The sequence below is a fragment of the Argopecten irradians genome, chromosome 5 (genome assembly GCF_041381155.1).
Source record: "Argopecten irradians isolate NY chromosome 5, Ai_NY, whole genome shotgun sequence".
NCBI classification, from domain to species: Eukaryota; Metazoa; Mollusca; class Bivalvia; order Pectinida; family Pectinidae; genus Argopecten; species Argopecten irradians.
The window spans coordinates 41,765,493-41,791,722 of NC_091138.1; the positions used below are offsets into that span (position 1 = coordinate 41,765,493).

General features: G+C 36.0%; 3 protein-coding genes across 3 annotated transcripts in view; 2 read left to right on the forward strand and 1 right to left on the reverse strand.

Annotated features, from left to right (window-relative positions):
- On the reverse strand, positions 1-24,833 carry LOC138323895 (lysosomal alpha-mannosidase-like). The gene is made up of 27 exons (XM_069268821.1): positions 24,702-24,833; positions 23,074-23,199; positions 21,885-21,987; positions 21,268-21,441; positions 20,733-20,926; positions 19,909-20,017; positions 18,870-18,967; positions 18,385-18,456; positions 17,795-17,911; positions 17,243-17,446; positions 10,636-10,693; positions 9,841-9,880; positions 9,495-9,564; positions 9,061-9,183; positions 8,172-8,288; positions 6,552-6,678; positions 5,916-5,992; positions 5,597-5,827; positions 5,088-5,209; positions 4,694-4,795; positions 4,119-4,206; positions 3,666-3,752; positions 3,292-3,382; positions 2,705-2,850; positions 2,177-2,347; positions 1,446-1,569; positions 1-239 (listed from the first exon to the last, which is right to left on the reverse strand). Exons 2-27 carry the CDS (start codon positions 23,191-23,193, stop codon positions 124-126), a joined length of 3,081 nt encoding a protein of 1,026 aa, XP_069124922.1. The 5' UTR covers positions 23,194-23,199; positions 24,702-24,833; the 3' UTR covers positions 1-123.
- On the forward strand, positions 11,439-17,246 carry LOC138323899 (cysteine and tyrosine-rich protein 1-like). The gene is made up of 4 exons (XM_069268823.1): positions 11,439-11,524; positions 12,015-12,192; positions 15,077-15,261; positions 16,845-17,246. The coding sequence occupies exons 1-4, from the start codon at positions 11,479-11,481 to the stop codon at positions 17,033-17,035; spliced, it is 600 nt and encodes a 199-aa protein (XP_069124924.1). The 5' UTR covers positions 11,439-11,478; the 3' UTR covers positions 17,036-17,246.
- LOC138323898 (lysosomal alpha-mannosidase-like) overlaps positions 24,774-26,230 on the forward strand; it is a 17,385-nt gene continuing 15,928 nt past the window's right edge. Inside the window, exons 1-2 of the mRNA XM_069268822.1 lie at positions 24,774-24,909; positions 25,778-25,880. Of these exons, the coding sequence (XP_069124923.1) occupies positions 24,814-24,909; positions 25,778-25,880 (199 nt within the window). The 5' untranslated portion in view covers positions 24,774-24,813. The remainder of the gene's footprint in view (positions 24,910-25,777; positions 25,881-26,230) is intronic.

Here is a 26,230-nt window from a genome sequence, read left to right on the forward strand (position 1 = left end):
TAAAAGGTCTGATTTTCTAGTTGTTTTATTTTTTATCTTGACTCAAATTTTCTGAGAAGAAATGACATACATAATTAATCGTAATAATCGATAATTGTCTGTATGGTTGTTATTTATTCAGTTTTATGTTGTAGGTTCATCTGATAAAGGGATGACGATGAATGTTCGTATCTGCATTGGTTTTAAGGTAATTGTGGCATTGCTTGCTTGTAGTGTATTATCCAACATTGCCTCAGTATCTAAAAAAGAGTAAATAAGTTTTATATCAATATACATTCTCTCATGACGCTATTCACCACTTTACTTTTGCGAGGAAAACATTTTCGCGCAATTTTGCGAGATAGCTCAAGCGTGAATTCAAAACGAGAATAACTGTATAAAACGTAATTTCAAAATGTTTATATACTAAATAGTCCTTGATCAGGAATTTATGTTTTCGTGGGTACATGTAAAATATAACGAAGACACGAAATATTGTTTAAAGTGGTCTACTGAAGATAATATAATTTTATGACAGATGTGTATTGGCCTTTAATTAAAGGCCCACTTCCTTTCCGGAGCGAAATCTTAAAGTTTCTCGAAATCTTTAATAACATAAGAAAATGCATATCGAATGCCTAAGATGAGGTAACAAAACCAAACAAATTTAAGATTTCTTGTATATGATAACTAGAGATTCATTTCGCTGTTTTGCCGTCTGGCGCAGTAATAGTCAACTACCGCGCTGTATTTAGGACGACGGGGGAAACATAAGACGACCCGTTTTAAATATTTTTCAGAACATGATGAGTGTATTATTAACGATAAGTTAATAACTTTAGCGACTATACAACATTATCGATCTCGTTTGATATTCCTATTTTAAAAATTAAAAGCAGTTCGGAAAGGTAGTGGGCCTTTAATGTTTTGTGCAACAGTGCATTTTCTAGTTTTGGCATTGGTCTTATTTGTATGAATATTTTGAAAGTTTAACAAGAGCTGTTGGAGAACAGCAAAGCTCGCCTATTCAGAAGAAGTTGATGTTCAAGTATTTACTATTTAAAAATATCAAGCAGTGCCCTCATTCTATATTATTTTGCCTCCAACAGAAGTTGAAATGTATTCTTTTGCAGTATAATATTTTTAAAACCCCTAAATAGAAACTTGCTCAAAAACTTTAACATGGAAATATGACAAATTAACAGACTCAAAAAACACCTAAAGGACCCCAAATTGGCTGTATTATCACGTTCAGCATCCATACACATTAGGAAAATAAAATTATAAACATTTATGATGACTTAAGCTTAAACAATTGACGAAACAGAAACTTGCTCAAAAACTTTAACGTGAAATGGGACGCCAACGCTGACGCCGACGCCGACGCCGGGGTGACAACATTAGCTCCCCCTATTATTCGAATAGGCGAGCTAAAAACGATATTCCAATGAGTATCTTGAATTTACCAGAATGTCTTGCTTGTTTGTCGATGATAACTGCCCAACCCATTCTTCTCAGTTGTGACAATGGCAGATTTGCTCCTAAAGTAACTTCATTTATAATATGAACCTTGAACTGGAAATACTGATTCTGGAATAGAACAAATATAAACTGAAGATATGTGCTGGTATATATAAATAATCTTTTATATTAATTACTAGGACAATACCATTTTCAATAAAAGTATTTCTACAACCAAGCATTCAAGATGGATAATCGTATATTTCCGTATACTTTTCGTTTTTCGTTTATTTTTGTTGTATACCAAACAAGGTCTGCGTTAATAGTAAATACCGATTTTTTAACTCAAGGTGGAGTAATTAACTTAATTACTTTCTTGGTTATTTTGTATTAACACGAATCACATACTACAGACTGTACAGTCCAGGAGTAAAACAAAAATGAAACATATTTGCGGAAAATGATAATTGAGCGCAAATAAAAACAAAATTAATTTTTGTCATATTGATTGTGACGTAACTACTCACACATATTAAAGGATCGAAAGACAACAGTCATAAAAAATTGAAGTAGTTTTGTGTGGAAATGTCAAGAACAATATATATATATATTATATTAAACAATATACTTATAAAATAATAATGGAGATATTTTTCATTCGTTTGCACATTGATTCAACGACTCTTCTCAGCTATGGTCGACAACTTTTACACAATTATGAAGAGTGACGTCATACCAGGTCAAGGGTCACAGGTTGAGACAGTACAGGGTCCTCGTCCATCTCATAGATATGCTCAAGCCTTATAAGGTAAGACGAGTACTCTATCGGTTCCACATCAGGTGTTCTCCACGGTTCCATGGTCAGGAGGTGGACGTTATCGGGCAATGTTTTCTTCATTGCAGTCCACTATCACATGCAAAACAATGTTTAATAAAGGCAACTGGTTAATAGTAGTTCATCATGCCCCTTGAACAAAACAATGCAGATATGAAAATTAGTCGTTTGGTACACAACTGGAGCTATCCGGGACTTTTTGCACGGAAGTTCTATAGCACATTCTGCCAATCAGTATTTTAAAGACGATTGTAATAAAAGCGTAACCAAGTGCGCATTCCTTAGCAATAAGTTATGACATTCAGATAATTGAGTAGTTGGTATTTAATACAATGTACTTGTGTGGTTTATGATGTTAATTAAACTTCATAAAATTTATATCAAATGTACCCATACATCTCATGACGTTATTGTATTGTGTAGATTTACCTGTACACCCCAGTTCTGTATCCACGTCTCACGGTTACCATTTGCAATCATAAAGGAGAGAGAGGGCGCCATATACAGCTGAAGGGCCAAATCTCTATGGCAACGGGCCGACTTAGGTATTGTCTCCAGAAATACGTAATGCTTTCCTGTGTCCGTCGTAGACATTAACAAAGTGCAATATAACCATGATATACTGTATCAGTGTAATTAGCTTAATTTTCGTTTGACCATATCGCCAGGAATATATCCAAACATGCGATGATTCAGTTATCTAAGCTAGTGCATATCTTAACATAATACTAGGTAGATGCAAACCGCGAAAATTATTTTACTTTATTGTAATTTTATTGAATGAATAAGAATTGTTACCAGAAATGCTTGAAACGAAAATGTATATTTCTCCTGCAACAGCGAGAATGATAAGTATTGATTAAAACACTTCAGAAAAGTTTTATTAAATCTATGTTTTTTACAAAAAATAACAACACTGTTATATTTGCAAATTGACAGTGCAGTCACGATATTAAGGAGATATACTTTGGAATTTGAGTGAAATAATTTATAAAATGCATGTAAAATAAGAATACCTCGAATGATTAGCCCGCGACCATCTGAACCTGTTTCGTTTAATGGTTCACCAACACCTCTGTGGTCGTCAGCCAAGAGTCGACGGTGTACCTGAAAGTTAAAGATACAGGAAAAGAAAAAAGTAACAACTGTTCAAAACAATGAATCGTTTGGTTTTTTTCAAAAGGAATCAACTATTCAGCAAAAGAAACCATTTGTTTTGAGAAGTCAGCAAGAGCCATATTTGCAATTTTCACCATAAATTCTAAAACTTTTCTATTCGGATTAAAAAGAAAAGTGATTAAGCTGTATTTAAAAGTTATATACAGAAAATCCATGGACAATACTATGAATGGTAACGGTCATATTAAGAAACACGTCTAGAGATACATACCATCAGTTCGAGGCTACCTGGTCGTAAACTAGCGCCACCTTGTGAGCGATCAGTCAGAACGGTGAATTGCATATTTTTGGCCTCATCCTATTGAAAAAAATCCAATTATTTTTTGACACTGGTCGATCACATTTGAAATAATGCAATAGAATCAACTGATAATGTAGAACTGACGTCCCCTAAGGAGACAATGATTACGGGATTATTGTTTCTATTGGTGACGGAGACTTTGAAAGATGAACGACACCCGCACTAATGTCATTTCAACGGTAAAGATTACACAGAGAGTAATGTTCCATTACCACTGTTCAAGAAACTAGTCCCGCACAAAAGTTATCGGGTATAACGTGGTTCATGAATAGCCCCATTTGGCCGAGTAAAAAACATAGCTGATACTATGGAACTGACGCTCCCTAAGGAAACAATGGTTATCCTATTTGATATAATACCTACCCGTATAAAGATCCTACTGTTTACTGGGTAGTAGTTGCCAGCCACTTCTTCTGTCTGATTTAACGTCCAGGTGTCACGATGGTTGTATCTAGAAAGAACAACAATCGCAATGAAACTACTTCCTAGATTCGATTTTCGATTTTTTTCGTAAATGCAATCAAATTTCAACTTGAGTACTTATTTAGATTTCTTGTTAGTTCACTACAATCGAAACTGAACTAAACTACAAGCTACAAGAAACATTGACTAAGAAATAAGACAGAGGAAACAACACTTGCAACTTTGATTCTAGTAATGGATAATTCATGAATGAATTAGTTACACAAGCATTCTTATATACCAAAGTTAATTCATTTCGTTAATACCCCGTACTGACAGAGTGTGAACGAAGGGGAGGAACTCGGTAGATCAAAATATTTCTATTGCTAAAATAAAAATTCCAAGTGTTATTTGTGCGATCTCTTTTTATATTAATAATACAATTGGTCTGTATTTTGTTAATATGATTGTTGAATGACTAAGGATCACAATTTTGTCATTGTGCATGTATTTGTTATTTGATGTTTAAGACTAGCCTTCTTTGTAGAATTTCCCTTCCGTTGGCATCAGTGTAGAAGGTATCGAAAGAGTCAAGGTTGGTTGAGAACCGAGATATCACTTCTTTTCCATAACCATCACTACCAATAAAATAAAACATTATTGTGTTAAAATACGAAGATGCTAGTTTGCTTTTAGAGACTTCAGTGATAAAATTAATTAATAATTACATTAAGTAATGATGTAAATTAGCTACCACGATAGATAATGCGACAGACATCCCGTAAATGTCTTTGGCAATTTTACTTTATTGATTAGGTTTTAACTACTTGTAATATTTAAGCAAACAGACGCTATGCGAATTTATTATTTTGCTTAAGTTTTGTTTTATTAAGTGCCACGAATTTAAAGATAAACCGCTGTAGCACTTACTTTATAGGAATGGGGCCGACAGTCCACTCGAACTCGGCATATTTTTTGTTTTCGTACAGTCTTACGACTTGGGATACCCAGGGGCTGAACTGCTGGTGGACCTCTCGAACCATAGCCTCTCCCTGAGAATATGAACGTTAATGATAATCTTATTCTATCATCACATATTGCGAAAAACTCAAATCTAGCATTATACTGTAAAGCCAGTTATTTTCACGGACCAAATTTTGCAATTTGCATACAATATCTCTTCGCTTCTTCATGAATGTCTTAAAACCTCTTCGTAAAACTTTATCCTTTCAGTCTACTTCATAAGATGGAAAGACAAACCATATATTAAACACGAGTAATAATTCTGTGTGTTTGTAGCTGTTCTAACTAGATCTTAGGATAAAGAGTTTAATTATTCTGCAACATTAAGAAGAAAATAATGTCCCAGCAAACAAAATTCCGCTATTAATCATGCACAGATTTAATACTCAAGTACTTCTCTCTGTCTGATAACTTACAAACGTAATGTACTCTTTAGTCTTGAGGGAGGCCTGGGAGAAGTTGTAGGCCTGTGAGTTGTTGGGACGGAAGATATACGCCCCCGAATTCTGAAAATCGTCTTTACTGTTATTTCCGCTGTATCCGAGGTAGTAGAGATAATCTTGGTTTAGTGCTATCTGTAGCGAATCTTCCAGCTGCTGCATCTTTGTTAGCTTCCCCGTGACGCCATCGAATGTCAGGCTTAAATGCTGGAATGCAAAAAAAAACACGAAACAGATTATATCCTCGGAGAGTTGGTACCTTTTTTAAATACAAAATGTCAGATTTGAGACATACCTCGTTTTTCAAGATGACATCCTCTGTCGGTTTAGCAACTTTAACAATATTCTTCTTAACAGACACATCAACTGGTGCTATACACACAGAAAAGAAATAATAAGAAAAAAATAATAATTTAGTATAACATTTGTTCATTATTTTAGTAAAGACAGTTGAAATCCGAAATAATTGATCGCTAATGAAAGGCCTTAATTAAAGACTTTTTACTAACACATGTTTTATTTAATTGAACGTCCAAACAACTTTTTTTTCGATCAGAGTTACTTCCCTTCGTCCCAATCCGTCGGATAGGAGTGAAACAAAGGGAAGTAGCTGTGTGGATCAGAATGTGACACTTAAGCCAACTTTCTTTCGCGTACGATTTATTTTTCGCGAATTTCGCGATCAAGGTAAATTCGCGAAAGTTTATCTCCGTGAATTGTTATCTTCCACAATTCTTACATAATTAAATTCAAATATATTTCCATTCAATTTTGAATCAGTGAAACTTCATCTCCGCGAAAATGCTTTGGAACTTAAATCGCGAAATTTGATACCCACAAAAGAAAGTTGGTTTAGGGTAATTGAAATCGTAAAGTACTTGGACATGGTATATCTTCTATATAATAACTTTTTTTTCTCGTGGATCCTTACGTTTCCGTAAAATAAAGAAGAGGTAGAATCCTAGCGGTGGTAGTGTCCCCCTAAACACAATGTCATGATCTGTCCTTGCGCCTTTCCGCTCCGGGATATCTTTCGTCGCATTGGATACGGGTATAAACTACAAAATAGATTTGATATTATTTTGTTTGGTTCGATTTATTAAATGAACTTCCTATTACCAGCTCGATTAATTTAGGAACAAGTGCACTCCATGGCGTGTATTGGTGTTTTGAGAAGGTGCGGTTTATTCATTGTGTATCTTTTCGTAAAAGTTGAACTTCTGCCCATTTTATGGTACTATCTCGCTGAAATATGACCTTGAAGACACCCAACCCGTTCACATTATACTGATAAAAGGCTAACCAATCGTCCCACTCCCTTTATATGATAAATGCTTGTCGGATATGACAATACTAACGGGCAGATCAGTCGTTATTTGTCTAAAATGCAATGCAGTAAATATTTGAGGTTGGGGGTGAGTAGAATATTTTAATTGACTGACTAGATTTTTCTAGGTGGGATATGGGGTCTTTTTATTGTTAAAATCAACTGTATATTAGCTGAAAAAATGGGAAATTAGCCATCAAAGTATGCCAGTTCTCCATGTGGCATTTAGGAAAACATTGGAGTTGCCGGGTAGTGACGGTCCATACAATGCGGTACAAATGTATTTAGGATGACATTGATAGTACCGGCAGTGTTAGTTCACTCCAGGTAGGGTTTCGGATGACATTGGAGTCAATGGGCAGTGATTTTCAACTCCAGGTGGCATTTAGGATGACATTTGGAGTTGCTGGGCAGTGACGGACCAGTCCAAAGTATTTAAGATAGCATTGGTGTTGCCGGGCATGACGGTTTATTCAATGTGGTACTTAGAATGACATTTGCATAGCCGGGCAGTGACGTTCCACTCCAGGCGGTGCTTAGGATGACATTGGAGTTGCTGGGCAGTGACGGACCAATCCAAGGCGTATCTAAGATAACATTGGTGTTGCCGGGCAGTGACGGTCTATTCCATACGGTACTTAGAACGACATTGATATAGCTGGGCAGTGACGGTCCATCCCAGCCGGTATTTAGGATGATATTGGAGTTTCTAGGTAGTGACGGTCCATTCCATGCGGTATTTAGTATTATAATCGGAACCAGAAACGAAGAAACGGTCAGCGGACAGTAGATTTGTAAAATTCAGTAAAATACTCACAGTTTTTCTCTAAATTTTAATACGTTCAATACGTTCTGCATCCGGACCATCGAAAATGCTTCTTACGTTAAATTGAATAATATTTTAGAAAGGCCAGTGTATTTTATGTTAATCATCTGGCAAATCACACGTTAGATCCTTTCAGATATGCAGGCACAAAGACATTTACGAATATACATCACGCGCGAGTCAATTTTCACTTAATTGGTATATATTCTCTTTACAAGTGCAATCTCAGTACGGTTAGAGAATATATGTACTTGCTTGCGAACGCATATGTCTTCTACAAATGTAATAGAGGTTCAGTGCATAACGCCATATGGACCCAAACAAAGGCCCATTATTGATAAATTCAAAAGCATCATTTCCGGGAGTAAGCATATCTGTTTAATCGTGTAATATCTTACCTGGATAGGTATACTTGTGCCATCTTTGTCCTCGACATAGTAGTTTGTACCTTGGACTGGGATTCTGAAGTAACTCTCGACCGCACGACAAAGAGGGTTGTACGCCAGCATCACGACCTGTAGAAATTTTATGAGTTTTCACTGATTCACATGCCAGACATTTTGTGCTACAATGTGGTTGTGCTTATTTTTTTATTTTTATTTTTTTTTTCAACTTTGTATGTCGTTAGTTTTGCAAGCAGTGCGAATACGCAAATCCATCACTGCACAAACCATAAATCAATTTTTGTGCCAGTACGTATGTTATCACAAAATTGGAATCAAAATGGGACAATTTCATTAAAGATGATCCGACAGAGCATAAATGACATTCATCATTTGAACAATAATAGTGTTGAATCATGTATATACATGTATATGTCTAGTTAACTCAAAAAATAATATGAAATAATTTATTTTACCTTTGGTGCATGCGTAATCAGTGCTTCATTCCATATAGGATATAGTGCCACGGGATTTTTTCAGGATGCAATTAATTATTTTTTATATTTGAACTTGAAGTGAAATTAGAAGCTCAAACTTTTCAAAAGTGGTAATGGTGTAAATTAAGTAACTTTTGTAACTGAAAAAAATACTAAATCTTCTGCTTCTGTTTTTGATACTGGAAAAATACCATTTGTCAGCGACGGAGCATCTTTAAAGAAAAGCAAACGAGGAAAATGATAAACATTCTAGGATGAGTATATTATTTATTCTCCATATCAATTTTTCACATCGCCTTTCTTTCTGGAGTAGTTGGCCTTGATGGAACTGAGATAGTATTTCATTTATTAAAATCGACGTGATGTGTAAGAGGAGGCGAATGATTTAAGATGTCTTTTAAACATACACTATCGTACTGTTCTGTCATCGAACACTTGCTAATATTGAGGAGGTCACAAAATTGTTGTTCCGGGGGTCCGAGTGAGGATCCTACTGTCAGCATGTTGCTGAATCCAACGTTCAAAATTGCCTGTAACAAACAAGGTACCATCAAAGATCACTTATAGCATACGGTGCGATAATAGTAGAATAGCGACGAGACTATATAGAAGCAACCCCGAGGCTCGAACAGAATAATTATATATAATATAATCTGTTGAAATGAAGAGTTTTTAACGCATTTATGTTATAGCATATAATGTAGCGGGTTATAAAAGTTTTTATTGTGTCGACTATTTCTTGGTTTTTTTTTCTTTAATTTTTAAAAGATGTAAAAAAGTTTAATCCTGAAGAAAAACTTGTCCTTCATATCCAAGAATCTTTTTATTATGAGCAATCTACCTGACAGCTTTTGATTCCTTTCGCCAGTCTTTGGGCGTAATCGTCGGCCACGAGTTGTTTCTCAGTACCACTTCATAGGAACAATGTGAAAAATAAATTAATGCGAGGCAACCATTTAGACTTCAGGAAAACTTTCATTCAAATCTATGATTTTTATCAATTTACACTTTTTGAATAAAACACTTATTTTGTTTCGTTCAGTAAACCCAAATTTAATAGAAGAAATGTCAGTTATTTATCTTTTGAAACTTTATATAAATATTAACCGCATTACTGTAAGACTTTAAATCATTTTACTATCATCCGTGAACAACCGTATTAATGACGAATTCCTATGTTTACTTACGAAATCGCATCATGATGTTGAACGACGGCCATAGCTTCTCCTGAAAGATTTAAGTAAAAAAGTCTATGGCACTATGTAATTTATTTCATAAGCTGAGATAACGAGATACAAAGTCATATGATAATTATAATGAGGTAAAAACGGTATACAGCTAGTCTATCAATAATCCGAAATAAAAGACCAAAATAAATTCAAAGTAAAATCAAAATCATTTCTATGGAATATATATTCAGCCACTATTGGGCCTTCTTCAGTCCAAAATAACATTAACACAACGTATTCGTCTACATGTTTGTTTACATCTATATAATAATTATTTGGTTTAATGCTATTTGGTGGGATCAACGTCCTATGAACAGCTAGGGTCATTCACGAACATCGTCTCCTGTATTCAATGTGTAGCCTGTGTCAAACTCACAGTGTCGCTAGGTTTAGGAAGGCTGCTGTATATCCGTGTTTTTTGTCTTTTGGGACTCTTGCCTATTTATAGTGCTATTTCACTGGAGCACCAGACAGCACAACCCGCCCGGTCAAATTATACTAACAACAGGCAAACCAGTCGTCCCACTTCTATTACGCTATGCGCTGAGCAGGAGCAGGAAAATGGTTATATCAAAATGTTTTGACTCACTTTGCTTACTATACCATTGCTGGATTACTAAATGGAGCAGAAATGGATATGTTAACATGTGAGGAATCTCAGTATAGTTGCTGATATCTGCTGCAAACGGGATTTGAATTTCACTAAATCTAACAAATATTAGTATAAAAAGTATACAAAAACAAATTTCTTACTTAATGTGTTGACCTCTGGTCCCCTCAAGTACTCAATTGCCGCTACTTGCTTGCATACCTAAAATGGAACGTTTGGAAACAGAAATCATTATGTATGGAAATAAGACAACTGACAAAGGTGTGAGTCGTTATCACACCATTAGCATGAAAATGATTACTTAAATCGACATAATAATTTTTTTTTATTTCCAGAGTAAAATGTGTTCGAGACTTTATCTAAAGAGACTTCATGAGAAATGAACGAAAAGAGACTTCATGAGAAATGAACGAAAAGAGAAAGCGGACCAGATGTTCTTGGAGAGAAAGCTTCATCAGAAACATTCGCAAACCAGATGAAGATCAAAGTGTGGTCACCATTTTAACTCATTCATCCCTGAAGTTTCATGATGGACTATTCTAGTCTATGAATAAGAAGAGTTCAAAAGTGTATTCGGGGACAAAAAGGTATAATAAAATTTACAGGGATCTAATTGCACTGTTGGTCAAGAGAAAAAAAACAATAAATGAGATTGAGAATTACTTTAAGATTAAATTAAAAAGGATAAAAAATCCAATCCCACAGATTAATGAAATTTTAGTGCATGGAAGACGTTTCTTAATGTCTATTCCAACTTTCCAATATACAAACGATGTTGTTTATACACGCATTTCCTGCATTCCACGACAGGAAATCGATTCCTCACAATGTTGGTCAAAGATTCTGAGACAGCTTTAACATTAAAACTACAGATTTGTGTCTTGTCAGGGTGGACTAACGGTGTATATTGTGCATATCCGGATTTAATGATGTGCGTATTGCTTTACAGGGTATTAAATCTATAAACACTATCTTTAAGTGGAATAATGCTGACACCTAAATGCTACTTATTTGCAGGTATTTTCTGCCTTAGTAAGTATATTTTGTTTAATATTGGCCCAACTATTGATACGTATATATTGTTATGTGGATATTTGTAATTGATTTTGCTCTTTATACCAGATATAATGATTATTTAATCTGTAACAGGAATGTGTATTTATTTGACGAACATCATATTCAAAATATGAAATTGTTTGTGGTATTTTTATATATACAGGTACCTCGGAACTGTTAGTCACTAATTGATACTTTTGAGTTTGTGAAATGTTCTTCCAGCAGCAATCATTCTTTTGTGGCGTCAGGAATCAATAATGACTGAACAAAATGGATGTTTCCGTTTCATTTTTGAACCAAATATGTGTTTTATAATAGCCTATACTTGCCTTTATTTGTATGGATTATCAATTATTTTAAACGCTTGTCATTAAGTCTTGATGTAAAAATGTTAAATGCCTGAATACTTTCTTGAAAAATCGATGGATTTGGCGGTCAAAAGGGGCCATTTATAAACTGTTTTCAGGTTTTTCGTTTTCAAATGCTTCTGAGAGATGTTACGCAAAAGAGGGGTCCATCAACATTATATATGGGGCCTATACATACAGCAGTCTGTCTAGGTATTGTTATACCGGTCAGTACTGTTGTGGTGGAGAAGATTACACAGCCTGCTGTAACTACTATACCTTCACCGATTATGTTGTGTAAGTACACGGCCTGCTGTAACTACTATACCTTCACCGATTATGTTGTGTAAGTACACGGCCTGCTGTAACTACTATACCTTCACCGATTATGTTGTGTAAGTACACGGCCTGCTGTAACTACTATACCTTCACCGATTATGTTGTGTAAGTACACGCCTGCTGTAACTACTATACCTTCACCGATTATGTTGTGTAAGTACACCGCCTGCTGTAACTACTATACCTTCACCGATTATGTTGTGTAAGTACACCGCCTGCTGTAACTACTAATACCTTCACCGATTATGTTGTGTAAGTACACCGCCTGCTGTAACTACTATACCTTCACCGATTATGTTGTGTAAGTACACCGCCTGCTGTAACTTATACTTCACCGATTATGTTGTGTAAGTACACCTGCTGTAACTATATACCTTCACCGATTATGTTGTGTAAGTACACCGCCTGCTGTAACTACTATACCTTCACCGATTATGTTGTGTAAGTACACGGCCTGCTGTAACTACTATACCTTCACCGATTATGTTGTGTAAGTACACGGCCTGCTGTAACTACTATACCTTCACCGATTATGTTGTGTAAGTACACCGCCTGCTGTAACTACTATACCTTCACCGATTATGTTGTGTAAGTACACGGCCTGCTGTAACTACTATACCTTCACCGATTATGTTGTGTAAGTACACCGCCTGCTGTAACTACTATACCTTCACCGATTATGTTGTGTAAGTACACCGCCTGCTGTAACTACTATACCTTCACCGATTATGTTGTGTAAGTACACCGCCTGCTGTAACTACTATACCTTCACCGATTATGTTGTGTAAGTAACGCCTGCTGTACTACTACCTTCACCGATTATGTTGTGTAAGTACACCGCCTGCTGTAACTACTATACCTTCACGATTATGTTGTAAGTACACCGCCTGCTGTAACTACTATACCTTCACCGATTATGTTGTGTAAGTACACGGCCTGCTGTAACTTACTATCACATTAGTTGTTAGTACCTGCTGTAACTATATACCTTCACCGATTATGTTGTGTAAGTACACCGCCTGCTGTAACTACTATACCTTCACCGATTATGTTGTGTAAGTACACGGCCTGCTGTAACTACTATACCTTCACCGATTATGTTGTGTAAGTACACCGCCTGCTGTAACTACTATACCTTCACCGATTATGTTGTGTAAGTACACCGCCTGCTGTAACTACTATACCTTCACCGATTATGTTGTGTAAGTACACCGCCTGCTGTAACTACTATACCTTCACGATTATGTTGTGTAAGTACACGCCTCTGTAACTACTATACCTTCACGATTATGTTGTGTAAGTACACCGCCTGCTGTAACTACTATACCTTCACCGATTATGTTGTGTAAGTACACGCCTGCTGTAACTACTATACCTTCACGATTATGTTGTGTAAGTACACGCCTGCTGTACTACTATACCTTCACGATTATGTTGTGTAAGTACACCGCCTGCTGTAACTACTATACCTTCACCGATTATGTTGTGTAAGTACACCGCCTGCTGTAACTACTACACCTTCACCGATTATGTTGTGTAAGTACACGGCCTGCTGTAACTACTATACCTTCACCGATTATGTTGTGTAAGTACACGGCCTGCTGTAACTATTATACCTTCACCGATTATGTTGTGTAAGTACACCGCCTGCTGTAACTACTATACCTTCACCGATTATGTTGTGTAAGTACACCGCCTGCTGTAACTACTATACCTTCACCGTAAGTACATGTTGTTCACGATATTTGTGTAAGTACACCGCCTGCTGTAACTACTATACCTTCACCGATTATGTTGTGTAAGTACACGCCTGCTGTAACTACTATACCTTCCGATTATGTTGTGTAAGTACACGCCTGCTGTAACTACTATACCTTCACGATTATGTTGTGTAAGTACACCGCCTGCTGTAACTACTATACCTTCACCGATTATGTTGTGTAAGTACACCGCCTGCTGTAACTACTATACCTTCACCGATTATGTTGTGTAAGTACACCGCCTGCTGTAACTACTATACCTTCACCGATTATGTTGTGTAAGTACACCGCCTGCTGTAACTACTATACCTTCACCGATTATGTTGTGTAAGTATACCTCGTAACTACTATACTTCACCGATTATGTTGTGTAAGTACACGCTGCTGTAACTACTATACCTTCACCGATTATGTTGTGTAAGTACACCGCCTGCTGTAACTACTATACCTTCACCGATTATGTTGTGTAAGTACACCGCCTGCTGTAACTACTATACCTTCACCGATTATGTTGTGTAAGTACACCGCCTGCTGTAACTACTATACCTTCACCGATTATGTTGTGTAAGTACACCGCCTGCTGTAACTACTATACCTTCACAGATTATGTTGTGTAAGTACACCGCCTGCTGTAACTACTATACCTTCACCAGATTATGTTGTGTAAGTACACGCCTGCTGTAACTACTATACCTTCACCGATTATGTTTGTGTACACTTACTTATCAGTACGCCTGCTATAACTACTATACCTTAATGTTGTGAGTACACCGCCTGCTGTAACTACTTACCTTCACATGTATGTGAAATTTCCTGTGACTTTTATGTCTTTGAAATCATACTTCATTTGGAGAAATTATACATGTATTGAAATTTCCGTTCATTTAATTTAATTACCATTCAACGCTATCTGACTTATAATGAAAAGAATATTTTCTTGAATGATTACCATTTTCCCGACGGCAATAAACATGTTACCTATTGGAGAAATTCCTATCCGCCAACAACGTCCGAGGAAACTAAAATTGATTTTTATTGTTGTTATTGTTATTATTCTTTATATGTAATTTCACTTTATTCAGATCGGCTGGAACGTTGGCCGGAGCTATAATTGGAGCGCTTTTTGGTCTAGGCTTCTTGACCTGCTGTATTGTGTGTATCATATGTATGACAAGACGTAGACGAACTGGGCGGGTTATTATCAATAGAAGGAACCCCAAAGTCAACACAGTAGCCACAACTGCTGTCGTTGCTCCGCCCCCTCCCCGTAAGTAAACAGGAACCCTACAAATGTAACATTATTTGGTTACCACCACAACTGTCGTAGCTCCTCCCCAGGAGTAAACAAGAACCCTAACATTACTATGGTTACCACCACAACTGTCGTAGCTCCTCCCCAGGAGTAAACAAGAACCCTAACATTACTATGGTTACCACCACAACTGTCGTAGCTCCTCCCCGGGAGTAAACAAGAACCCTAACATTACTATGGTTACCAACACAACTGTCGTAACTCCTCCCCGGGAGTAAACAAGAACCCTAACATTACTATGGTTACCAACACAACTGTCGCAGCTCCTCCCCGAGAGTAAACAAGAACCCTAACATTACTATGGTTACCAACACAACTGTCGCAGCTCCTCCCCGAGAGTAAACATGAACCCTAACATTACTATGGTTACGAACACAACTGTCGTAGCTCCTCCCCGGGAGTAAACAAGAACCCTAACATTACTATGGTTACCAACACAACTGTCGCAGCTCCTCCCCGAGAGTAAACAAGAACCCTAACATTACTATGGTTACCAACACAACTGTCGTAACTCCTCCCCGGGAGTAAACAAGAACCCTAACATTACTATGGTTACCAACACAACTGTCGTAGCTCCTCCCCGGGAGTAAACAAGAACCCTAACATTACTATGGTTACGAACACAACTGTCGTAACTCCTCCCCGGGAGTAAACAAGAACCCTAACATTACTATGGTTACACCACAATTGTCGTAGCTCCTCCCCTTAAGTAAACAGGAACCTAACGTTACTATGGTTACACCACAATTGCCGTAGCTCCTCCCCTTAAGTAAACAGGAACCTAACGTTACTACGGTTACCAACACAATTGTCGTAGCTCCTCCCCTTAAGTAAACAGGAACCTAACGTTACTACGGTTACCAACACAACTGTCGTAGCTCCTCCCCTTAAGTAAACAGGAACCTAACGTTACTATGGTTACCAACACAACTGTCGCAGCTCCTCCCCGAGAGTAAACATGAACCCTAACATTACTATGGTTACCAACACAACTGTCGTAGCTCCATCCCGGGAGTAAACAAGAACCCTAACATTACTATGGTTACACCACAATTGTCGTAGCTCCTCCCCTTAAGTAAACAGGAACCTAACGTTACTATGGTTACCAACACAACTGTCGCAGTTCCTCCCCGTAAGTAAACAGGAACCCCAACGTTACTATGGTTATCAACACAACAGTCATAGCTTTTCCCCGTAAGTTTACAAGAACATAACGTAACTATGGTTACCAACACAACTGTCGTAGCTCCTCCCCGTAAGTAAACAGGAATCTAAAGTTACTATGGCTACTATCTCAACAGTGATAGCTCCTCCCCGTAAGTAAACATGAACCTACAGTTACTATGGTTACCACCACAACTGCCGTAGCTCCTCCTCATAAGTAAACAAGAACCACAAAGTGACTACAGTATCACCACAGTTCAAACAGACTGAGCTGTGATAATTGTAACATCATCGAAGCGCATTTTGGAGACGCCTCAGTTAGTTTTTGAAATTCAAATATGCAATAATGATTATTTCTGATGTATTCTTTGTAGATACTGTCGCTCAGCCAGGCTCCTACCCTACACAGACTGGTTACCCACAGAATAACCCGTACCCACACCAACCCGGATGGTACAACATGGGGTATACACCAGATGGGCAATTTGTCGGGGGAGGAACACAGCCAACACCCGTCATACAGAACCCACAACCCGGGCAAATCGCGCCTCCCGGCTTTATCTGATAAACCACGCACAATACATATTCCGTTTAAGTAAATATCGCTTAACATAATACAATCCATCTCCAGTGTACCTGCAAGTCTTTTTATAAATGTATATTGAACAATCCATTCTGTTGGGAAAACTTTCTTTATACATACATAGTATAGTAAAACAAAGAAAACGGTATATGTAGTATGAAAGTGATTGTGAACAGGAAGTGAAGTTACCTGCAGGAAGTTGTTTGTACGCCTGACATAGTCCTTCAGGGCTGGCCGGCTTGTGAAGTAGCCTGTCCAGTAACTGTGAGGATGGTCACTGTAAGGGAAGAAGTCGTCTGCTTTGGAGTTCCATATCTGGTTGAGACGGTTTCTTTGCGCCAAATAACAGGAAGGTGTCGAATACATGACGTTGACGTCACTTCCGTTGCTTTGCTATAGAAATAAAATCAATATTGTAATCTCAGTTGCATCATCCCGAAACGAAGCCACCGTTTTATTGACTTATTAGATGAAATGTTTATCTATATTTTATAAGGCTCTGATATGTATCGGTAAAATGCTTTTTCGAAATACACTACGTAATAGGTCCTAACATGTTATAAAAATTAGACAGTTAATAGTTCATTCTAACGAATACAGTAAACCCACTTTAAATATACTTTGATGTATGTTTTGTGAACTGCAATCTTTTGTAAATAAAGATGTAAATAAACCAAAAAACGTTCTTTCATTTTGGTATATTTTTGTTAATTTCGTTAATCTTATGCGAATTCTGTTTACCTGTGCATTGACGTATTTGATGAGTTTGTCCATGTTTTTATACCATATATGGGCATTTTGATACTGGAAATCGGATCCCATGGTCATCATAATGCTGTTAGTATGGTAGTGCTTCATCTGGAAAAGACACGTGGTTATCTTATTTAACTCCAACAGGAAGGGACAAACCTTGATATGAGCTCTTGCTCGATGGTTTCGGTAAGCTATGCTAGATATAATCCAACAACAGAACAAACAGATGCCACACTCTTATATTGTCTTAACATCTCAAAGACCAACTACCTTTCCGAAACGGCTTTTATTTTCGCGCGTCGTCTTATATTTCGCGCCATCGTCCTAAGTACCGCGCGTTAGTTAACTATCATTGCGCCATACGGTAAAACAGCGAAATGAATCTTCACTATTTACATAGATCATAAAGATTTTGCCTTTTCGTTTTGGTGTTGAAACCTCATCTTAGTCCATCAATATATGTTTATGTTATAAGTGTTTTTAATAAACAATGCTGTTTTATTTAGGAAAGATAGTGGACCTTTAAAAAGGACTTGAATTTAGATGTTTGTATGACTCTTTGTCCTAAACTGTTTCACCTGATCATGGGCAGCATCGATGAAATCAGCAACCTTTTTCTGCACGTTGTAGTCGTTTAAATTCTCATCATCCTGTATGAGGAGGACAAAGACGAAAAATCCTCATGTAGATATTGATATAACTTTATAAAACATTTTTGCTGATTCGTCAAACATTAAACACATAATTTTAAATAGCTAGGTATAGCAATGAACTGTATGAAATAAGACAATGGTAAAAAACATCAACTAAAACATTAACCAAGCAGGCATTGGAAATGTTATAATGAACAATTTTTGTCTAAAGCTTGAGAGAGATGTTTTTTTAAAGCGTAAAATGTTGTTGGAAGAAACTAAAATTAAAAATCTAATGGAAAGAAATGAAATTAGATACGAGATTCTGAAAAGGAAAGTTCTAATATCAATTGTCAATCAAACATATTTAAATTTATTAAAGGGAAATTTTTAATTAGATGAAAAGAAAATCAGATTTAAAGTAACGATACCATTATAGGATCGTCCTTGCAGTTTATATCCCAACAGAAACCGGAGGGAGGCCCGTAACCGTTGTATAACACTCCAGTAAACAACTGGGCATCCTCACCTATATGGAAAAAAAACAAACAAACAAATGAAATACAAACAACAACAAAATCTACCACCAACGTATAAATGTTATACGGTGTTTTTTTTCTATTATTTGATCCAAAATGCGAATTTTTAGAAATAATAATCTTTAAAAAAAAACAAGCAACATTTTATAATCATTTTATCGTCATTGTATCTTGTTCCAAACAACAGATGAATTATTTTTTAAAATATCCATTGTGTCGAAACACATTTGACATGATCAAAATGTTAAATCCATATCACATAATGTATAAGTACTTGTGAAGGCTTCATCAAATTTTAGCGAAAGGCTGGTTTTAGAGTAGTTTAATAGTGCTATTTTGAGATTAAATGAATTCTCACATTCGCAATCATAGCTGTATCAAAGACTTACAGAACATATGATTATCACAATTATATTTTAGCGCATTGCTTCTAGCTCGAAATAAACCGCAGAAATGTGTTTGTTTATCGATTCCAACCAGTTGTTTTAAAAATGTTCCAATGCCGACAGAGCGTAGACGATACCCTTCATTTCGACAATAACTGAAGTATAATATTGTATATATATATGTGTCTAATTATTAACACAAAAATACTTATAGATTAATTTTTTTTACTCTTGATGCATGCGCAATCAGTATTTTATTCCATATAGGGCAAAGTGGCGTGGATTTTTTTTCCGGGATGCAATTATTCATTATTAATATCTTTATCTTGAAGTAAAATTAGAAGCTCAAACTTTCAACGGTGGTAATGGTGTTAAGTAAGTAACTTTTGTAACTGAAGAAAAATACGAATGAGTCTACTCCTGTTTTTGATAGAGAACAAATACCATTCGTCAGCGGTGGGATATCTTTAAGCTATTAGCTATCTTGTGTATATAAGAAAACATGCATTTTGAAGTAAATGTTTGATTGGGTGTATTTTAACTACCTAAGTTATTTGGACTGCCCCGCCACACAAACTCCATATTTGTTTGATTCAACCTCACGTCTTTGTCCGCGTGGTCAAGCCGGCCAATAAATAATCCGTCGAAACCCATCTAAGGATATACAAAAACAGTCATTGTAAGCAAAAAAAAAAAAAAAAAAAAAAACCACCAAAAAAACAACAATGATGGAGCATCTTTAAGCATTGAACGGTATTCATTTTGTATGGAAGGATGCCAAAGACATTCATTCTTCGATAATTCCAGTATTTTGTTGTTGGCTAGTTGGTATACATCCCCCATAACTGTTTGTGACAGTCTTCAAATATCACCTTAGTAATATTCAAACACATTTTTAACTTAAATGTATAAACCTAGTATTTGTAATAAATAATTGTACAACTCTTTTCAAGCTTGCGGAATAAATTATTTGAACAGTAAACAAATAATAATTGTACACGAATATATTTCCGATATGTATGATTTATCGCTCATACGCAGTAATCTTTTTCTGACCAACCTAATCTTCCCACGTATTTGCGCACAACTTTCGCTCTCCTCACACATACTATTTAGGAAAAAAACCAACATTTCTTGGTTGTAAAAGTAAAAACCATAAGATTTGCATTACCATTTTTATAATGAACGTATACCTAACTATTTCAATTTATTATTTGGGTTTGACATATATTTCGATAACTTTATATTCGAATTATCAGGTCAATTTGTTGTTACCGCTCACATTTTAAACAATTCAGAAAACAAAATGGTGAATGAAACAAATACGTTGGACTAATCTTTAAACAATACTATTATATGTGACGTTTACCTGAGCAAACAACGACGCCTGCTCCCGAGAATGACCGAAAGGGTCGATCTGCCAGGCGACTCGAGGACGGCCGCATTCTCCGAAAAATTCTTCTAGGAACTCGAACCCAAACGTGTGCTGGTCTATAATAGCATTGTAGTGAGTAGATGCTTCGTCGTTCATACACCAACCGCCCAGGACAAACTCTAAGCGACCTAAAACGGAAGTCGAATTTATCGCATGAAGTAATATTGCGTATTAACGCAACATTAGTTGTTGATTTAACTATAAATTAAAGCGGTTTCGTATATCTAATTTGATATTAGGTCTTTTGTATTTTGCCATGAGGCGTTTTGCTTTATGCATTTTGAATTGATATCCTTGTATAATATGCATTCTGTATTAAAATGCTTTAAGCTAGGTTGTTGCCCTAATATATAATTATTTGACCTTTTAGATATTATACATATTTAAATTTGATAAATACAGGATTTATTTTTATAAATTTGATAGATATAAATATATAGATAAGTAAGATTTAGAACTATAATGTAACCTTCGTTGACGAGATTTCGAACGTTTTGATGCATCGTCGCATCCTGCTCATTCCACCACCGGGCAAAAAAGGCCACCTCGACATAAATAAACCTCTTGGATGGGTCCTGTAGTAGTTCTGGGATCACCGAATCCAAGATATACTGCACTCCTGCAGTCTGTATGGAATTTTTGTCTGGAAATCAGATGAAGGCATATTAAATACTTTAATTGTTATAGGTTTGAGAAAAAAACTGACACTCAAAACAATCATTATAAAAAGTCAGAGAACAGAAAATAGAACGCAGACTTTTCCAATATTGGGAAATAAAAAAAAATCTCAAATGTTTCGTAATGTCGTTAATGAAAAGTGTCATTGCCAGCGATGAATACGATGGGTTTAATCTTGTATAATAGTTTGTTTATTTTATTTTTACAAAGGAGAAACACTTGAATCAATAAATGACTTGTGTAACTGTTTATATAAGACCGAATCTAAAGACAACTTATTCTATATAAAGTAGAAAGGCTTTAATCAATGGATGACATATATAGTTATTTACATAAGGCAAAATTAAAGACACCTGTTTATTATAACCAGGGGTGTGTTTTTTGTTTGTATAGGTTGTAGTTACTTGCCTCCATAAAAATATTGGTCTACCGTCTTGAGCCAGCCGACATCGTCGTGAGTGTGAGGTATCAGATGGACGTTTATCATATCGTCTTTCGTCAGGGGGCAAGACTGGGAACAGGATTGGAAGCGTATATAAATAATGTATATAAGCATAGTAATTAATATGAATGAAAAATCTCCAAAAACAAGAAACATGCAGCAAAAGCGAAATAACAAAAAAATGAAAAAGACAAAGAGACGGTTAGCAGCAATATTGTAGCTCAATAGACGTTTAGACAGAAAATGGTGCCGTCTTACATACTAGAGTAGGTAAGGTAAATATTAATAATGGTCGTTATGTTTGTTTTGAATAAAAATGTTATATAAATGCATGTTTTCGCAAAAAATTACTGGAAACCTATACTACAAAAATTGTGCCCAAATAATTTTCTGCGGCACTGGCCCACTAGCTAGGGACACATGGGCATCATTTCGTATCCGACCAAAAGGTACGTATATGCGTTCTAAGAGATAGTATGATGAATTATTTGCAATTATGGCTCCCGTGGCAGTGTGAAATGAAGGTTTATTTACTTGAAGGTGTGATATTTCCCGAAGGCTTGACCGAGCGAAATATTATATCTGAGGGTAAATAAACCTTCATATCACACTGCTACCGGTGACATAAATTGTTTATTGTACCGAAAATTCATGATTCGCTACACTTATTTAAATATTACTTAAATTTTGGAGATGAAAAAAAAACATGACTTTTTACGCTTCGTTAGTCATTGTTGTACGATCGGAAGGGAAGATAACTCTGTGTGAAAGACGGGCTGTCATCATAGGGGCACGCGCCTCTGGGAAATACGATGTTTTATTTCCTCCGAGGGAAATACGACGTTTTATTTCCCTGTCGTGTGATGTGTTTCACCTAATCACAGACACTGTTATAAACATGAGGTAAAATAATATAAATAATGTAATACCAATATATCAGTGATAATCAAAAGGAAAACACATACCAACGCCACACGATAATTTTGTAAAGTTCCAACTTTTATTGCTAGAAAGTGAAGCGAGGTTTCAAAAACATAGTAAGCAAATGCTTGAACTACTTCATGTATCGATTTGCTTCACGATTGTGAGATAATTGAATCACTAGACAAAATGCATCCAAAACGCTGGAAATCATGTTTCTCCAAGAGTACTTACATTATACCCACAAGTGTCTGCTGCCGGTTCCTGTTCTGCCTCGAACGTGAATGGCGCGCGTGCCTCGCTCCCAAGGGGGAGGACTGCACCCAGGACTACCAAGGCCAGCAACAACATCATACCTGGCTGAGGATATAATTACAGTGACTAAATGTTGCAGTGTTGTGATAATATGCGTCGGCCTACCTCTCTCTTAATAGATAAATGATACTATTTAGATTATAGATGTTGTACTTGGTATGTCAACATACCCGGCTGTATTGTTTGATAATGATATCAGTGCGACGGAGATACAATATAAAGATTACAAACTTAATACACATTTACGGATATGTACCTGGTAAGGTTATGTCTAATACAATGTTTTTGGTAGATACGTCTTGTCATTTTGGAATGTCGCCCATGAAGCAATATAAACAAATTCGGATGTCATTTACAGCGTTTCTAGAGACAACCATTGAAATATACTAATGGTCGCAGGGGCATGTACAACGGCAAAATTAAAGTTGCTCTTCAGAGGTGTAAGACATGAGGGTTCACCAAAATTGTTTTTTTGTTTGTTTGTTTGTTGTTGTTTTTTTAAAGGAGTATAAATTATTGCAAATTATGACCGCAAATATGTTACAGTTACATGTTTTACACAATAGCACGATTGTTCAAAATTTTAGCCTTATTTTCATCAATGATAAAATTTCATTGCAGCGATAACCCACTTCCGGTTCTAGTGTACCGAAAATATTTTGTAAATTTTAGGCACTAAGTACAAAAGATTTCAAGAAATTTAATGACTGGTAAATTTTGCAATTCAGGACAGGAAATCTAATCTTAGAATTTGCACTGTTCAACACATATATTTGGTATCTAAAATTATATATGGCATACTTTTTATACACAGGAATCAAGGAGACCATTTGATATGTTATTCCCCACCGAGAGTTACCAACATTTTGAGTATTTCAATACTTACAATCCATAAATTTCAATTTCGCAAAATAAAGAGTCTCCTAATGAATCTGGCAATTTGAAGTGATTATCTTTAGTAAATTAATTTATAAGAATTAATTTTAATACACTTTTCATGACAAAAAACATTTGAGTGTACTATCATCATAAACTGCTTTACGATTTATTGAGAGTACACTCAGATATTTGTGTTATACATGTATCTCCATAACGTAGAAATATAATAAAGTTAATATTTACTAATACTACTATTTTCAATGTTTCATATACTATAACGATAACATTGATTCGCAGTATCTACTAGTTATATAGACATGACGTGATATCAACGCCAGCTTTATGACCTAAATTGTTTATTTCCTATATGGTTAATTACAGGGTTAATAGCTCAGGGGCCACAAAAGGGAGTCTCGTATAAATAATATTACCATAAACAAAAATATTTATCCGAGCAAAATATTCAATGTTATTTCAATTACAAATCAATATGTGGTAAAAAAGTGTAATTGAAAGAAAACTTTCAATGAAAAGAAAGGATTCAGAAAACTACTTATTTTCCCCCATATTTGAGAAGTTGAAGATTTGTATGTTCACACAATCCGACCTCTTGACCTTGAACCCCGTTCTATGTGTCGGGAAGACCAAGAACAAGTGGTGTTAAGTACCTAGAAAGCATTCAGTGTATTGTACGGGGGTCACCAACCCTCGCCGGACGAGCTCAGTCGTGTACGGGTCTTGGGTGTGCCTGGATTAGCACGGTTCAGTCGCTGTATCAATATGGCGATGCTACCAGTGAAGCATCTCATCGTCGTTGTTACTATCATCGCCGGTTTCCTTCAAACTGTAGACAGTGCTGCCACCTGTGGATACCAGGTATGCTTCTTGACTATCTCTTTGACTCTTCCAAAATGTATGGTTTTGTACATGTAACTAGTTTTCCAAATAACTCTAAAGTTGTGTTTTTTTCTTGGGCGAATAGATAAAGCCCAAAATAAACGTAAGCTCTATTTAATGCAAAGCTAGCAGTTCTAGAAATAATTATAAAAACAAAACAGAATTTTTTTTCTTTTACATTTTACATTTATTAAATGTTAACCATTTGTTTATCAGTTTTGATGTAATTCACGAAAACAATTATTACAAAACAAATTGTAAACACTTCAGTGAAAGTTGTTATTTCTGCAAATGACACTTCCTTAGTTATACATGTTAAACAACTAATATTTACAGTTTGCACTGACATGGGCTCAATAACCATGCTTTCTAGTATTATCATTATCAGTGTATAATGTTAGCACAACACACGCGGCGATCCAATTGTTACGTGAATAGTCGATGGCGTAGCAACATGAGAACATGACCCAACTTTTGGCGGGAACATATGAATGACTCGATTCAAATCAGCTGTTCAATCGAATTCTTTGACGATGACAGGATAGAAAAAATATGGGTATTTTAATAAAAAAAATATGCAACTGCCGCGGGAAAAAATAATATTCATTTACTTGAAAAACTGTAAATATAAGGAATAAATATTTATTTTGTTGAGGTTATGAGGGTATAATGATAATGGAGCCCGTGTAAATTTTATGCAACCCGGCTTCGCAGGGTTACATAATTTGCACGTGCCCCATTATCATTATACCCGCATAACCTCAACGAAATAAATATCTATTCCTTAGCTAAAGGCGATTTATCTAACATGATGATAACTCACGTTTGACGAAATTGTGCCCTACAGAGCTGTAATGCAGTGCAGGAAGGGATGATCAATGTTCACCTGGTGCCGCACACACACGATGACGTAGGCTGGCTAAAGACAGTTGACCAGTACTTTTATGGAGGTATATTCAATAGGTGTAATGGTGTCAAGCATTGTGGCAGATGTCGATTATTGAGGGTTACATAAACAACAGATGAAGTCCACATATACATATATAGGTTCCACTTATAGTGTCTCTCCCTATACGATATAAACACATACAATTTGATCCTAATAATATACCTATATGTTCTGTTGTTACCGATACGTATCATTTCAGATTTTGTTTTACCCTAAATTTGTTGATGCGTGACATCCATAAAGCTGTAAAACGCTTATTATCCTGGAACGTATGGAACGCCTTTCTTAAACTCATATCAAAGTCTCCGTTCAAATTGTCTCAATCATTTTTACCCGTACGATAGCTAACTA

Bases quoted from the DNA above. Each gene is read 5' to 3' on its own strand.
- LOC138323899 (XM_069268823.1), top strand. From the start codon at position 11,479: ATGCTGACACCTAAATGCTACTTATTTGCAGGTATTTTCTGCCTTA. The intron at 12,193-15,076 runs GTAAGTACACGG...CACTTTATTCAG, and splicing joins ACCTTCACCGATTATGTTGT to ATCGGCTGGAACGTTGGCCG. The intron at 15,262-16,844 runs GTAAGTAAACAG...TATTCTTTGTAG, and splicing joins CGTTGCTCCGCCCCCTCCCC to ATACTGTCGCTCAGCCAGGC.
- LOC138323895 (XM_069268821.1), bottom strand. From the start codon at position 23,193: ATGATGTTGTTGCTGGCCTTGGTAGTCCTGGGTGCAGTCCTCCCCCTT. The intron at 17,912-18,384 runs GTGAAACAGTTT...TGTCTTTTCCAG, and splicing joins TCGATGCTGCCCATGATCAG to ATGAAGCACTACCATACTAA. The intron at 3,383-3,665 runs GTATGTATCTCT...TTTAACTTTCAG, and splicing joins CAGGTAGCCTCGAACTGATG to GTACACCGTCGACTCTTGGC.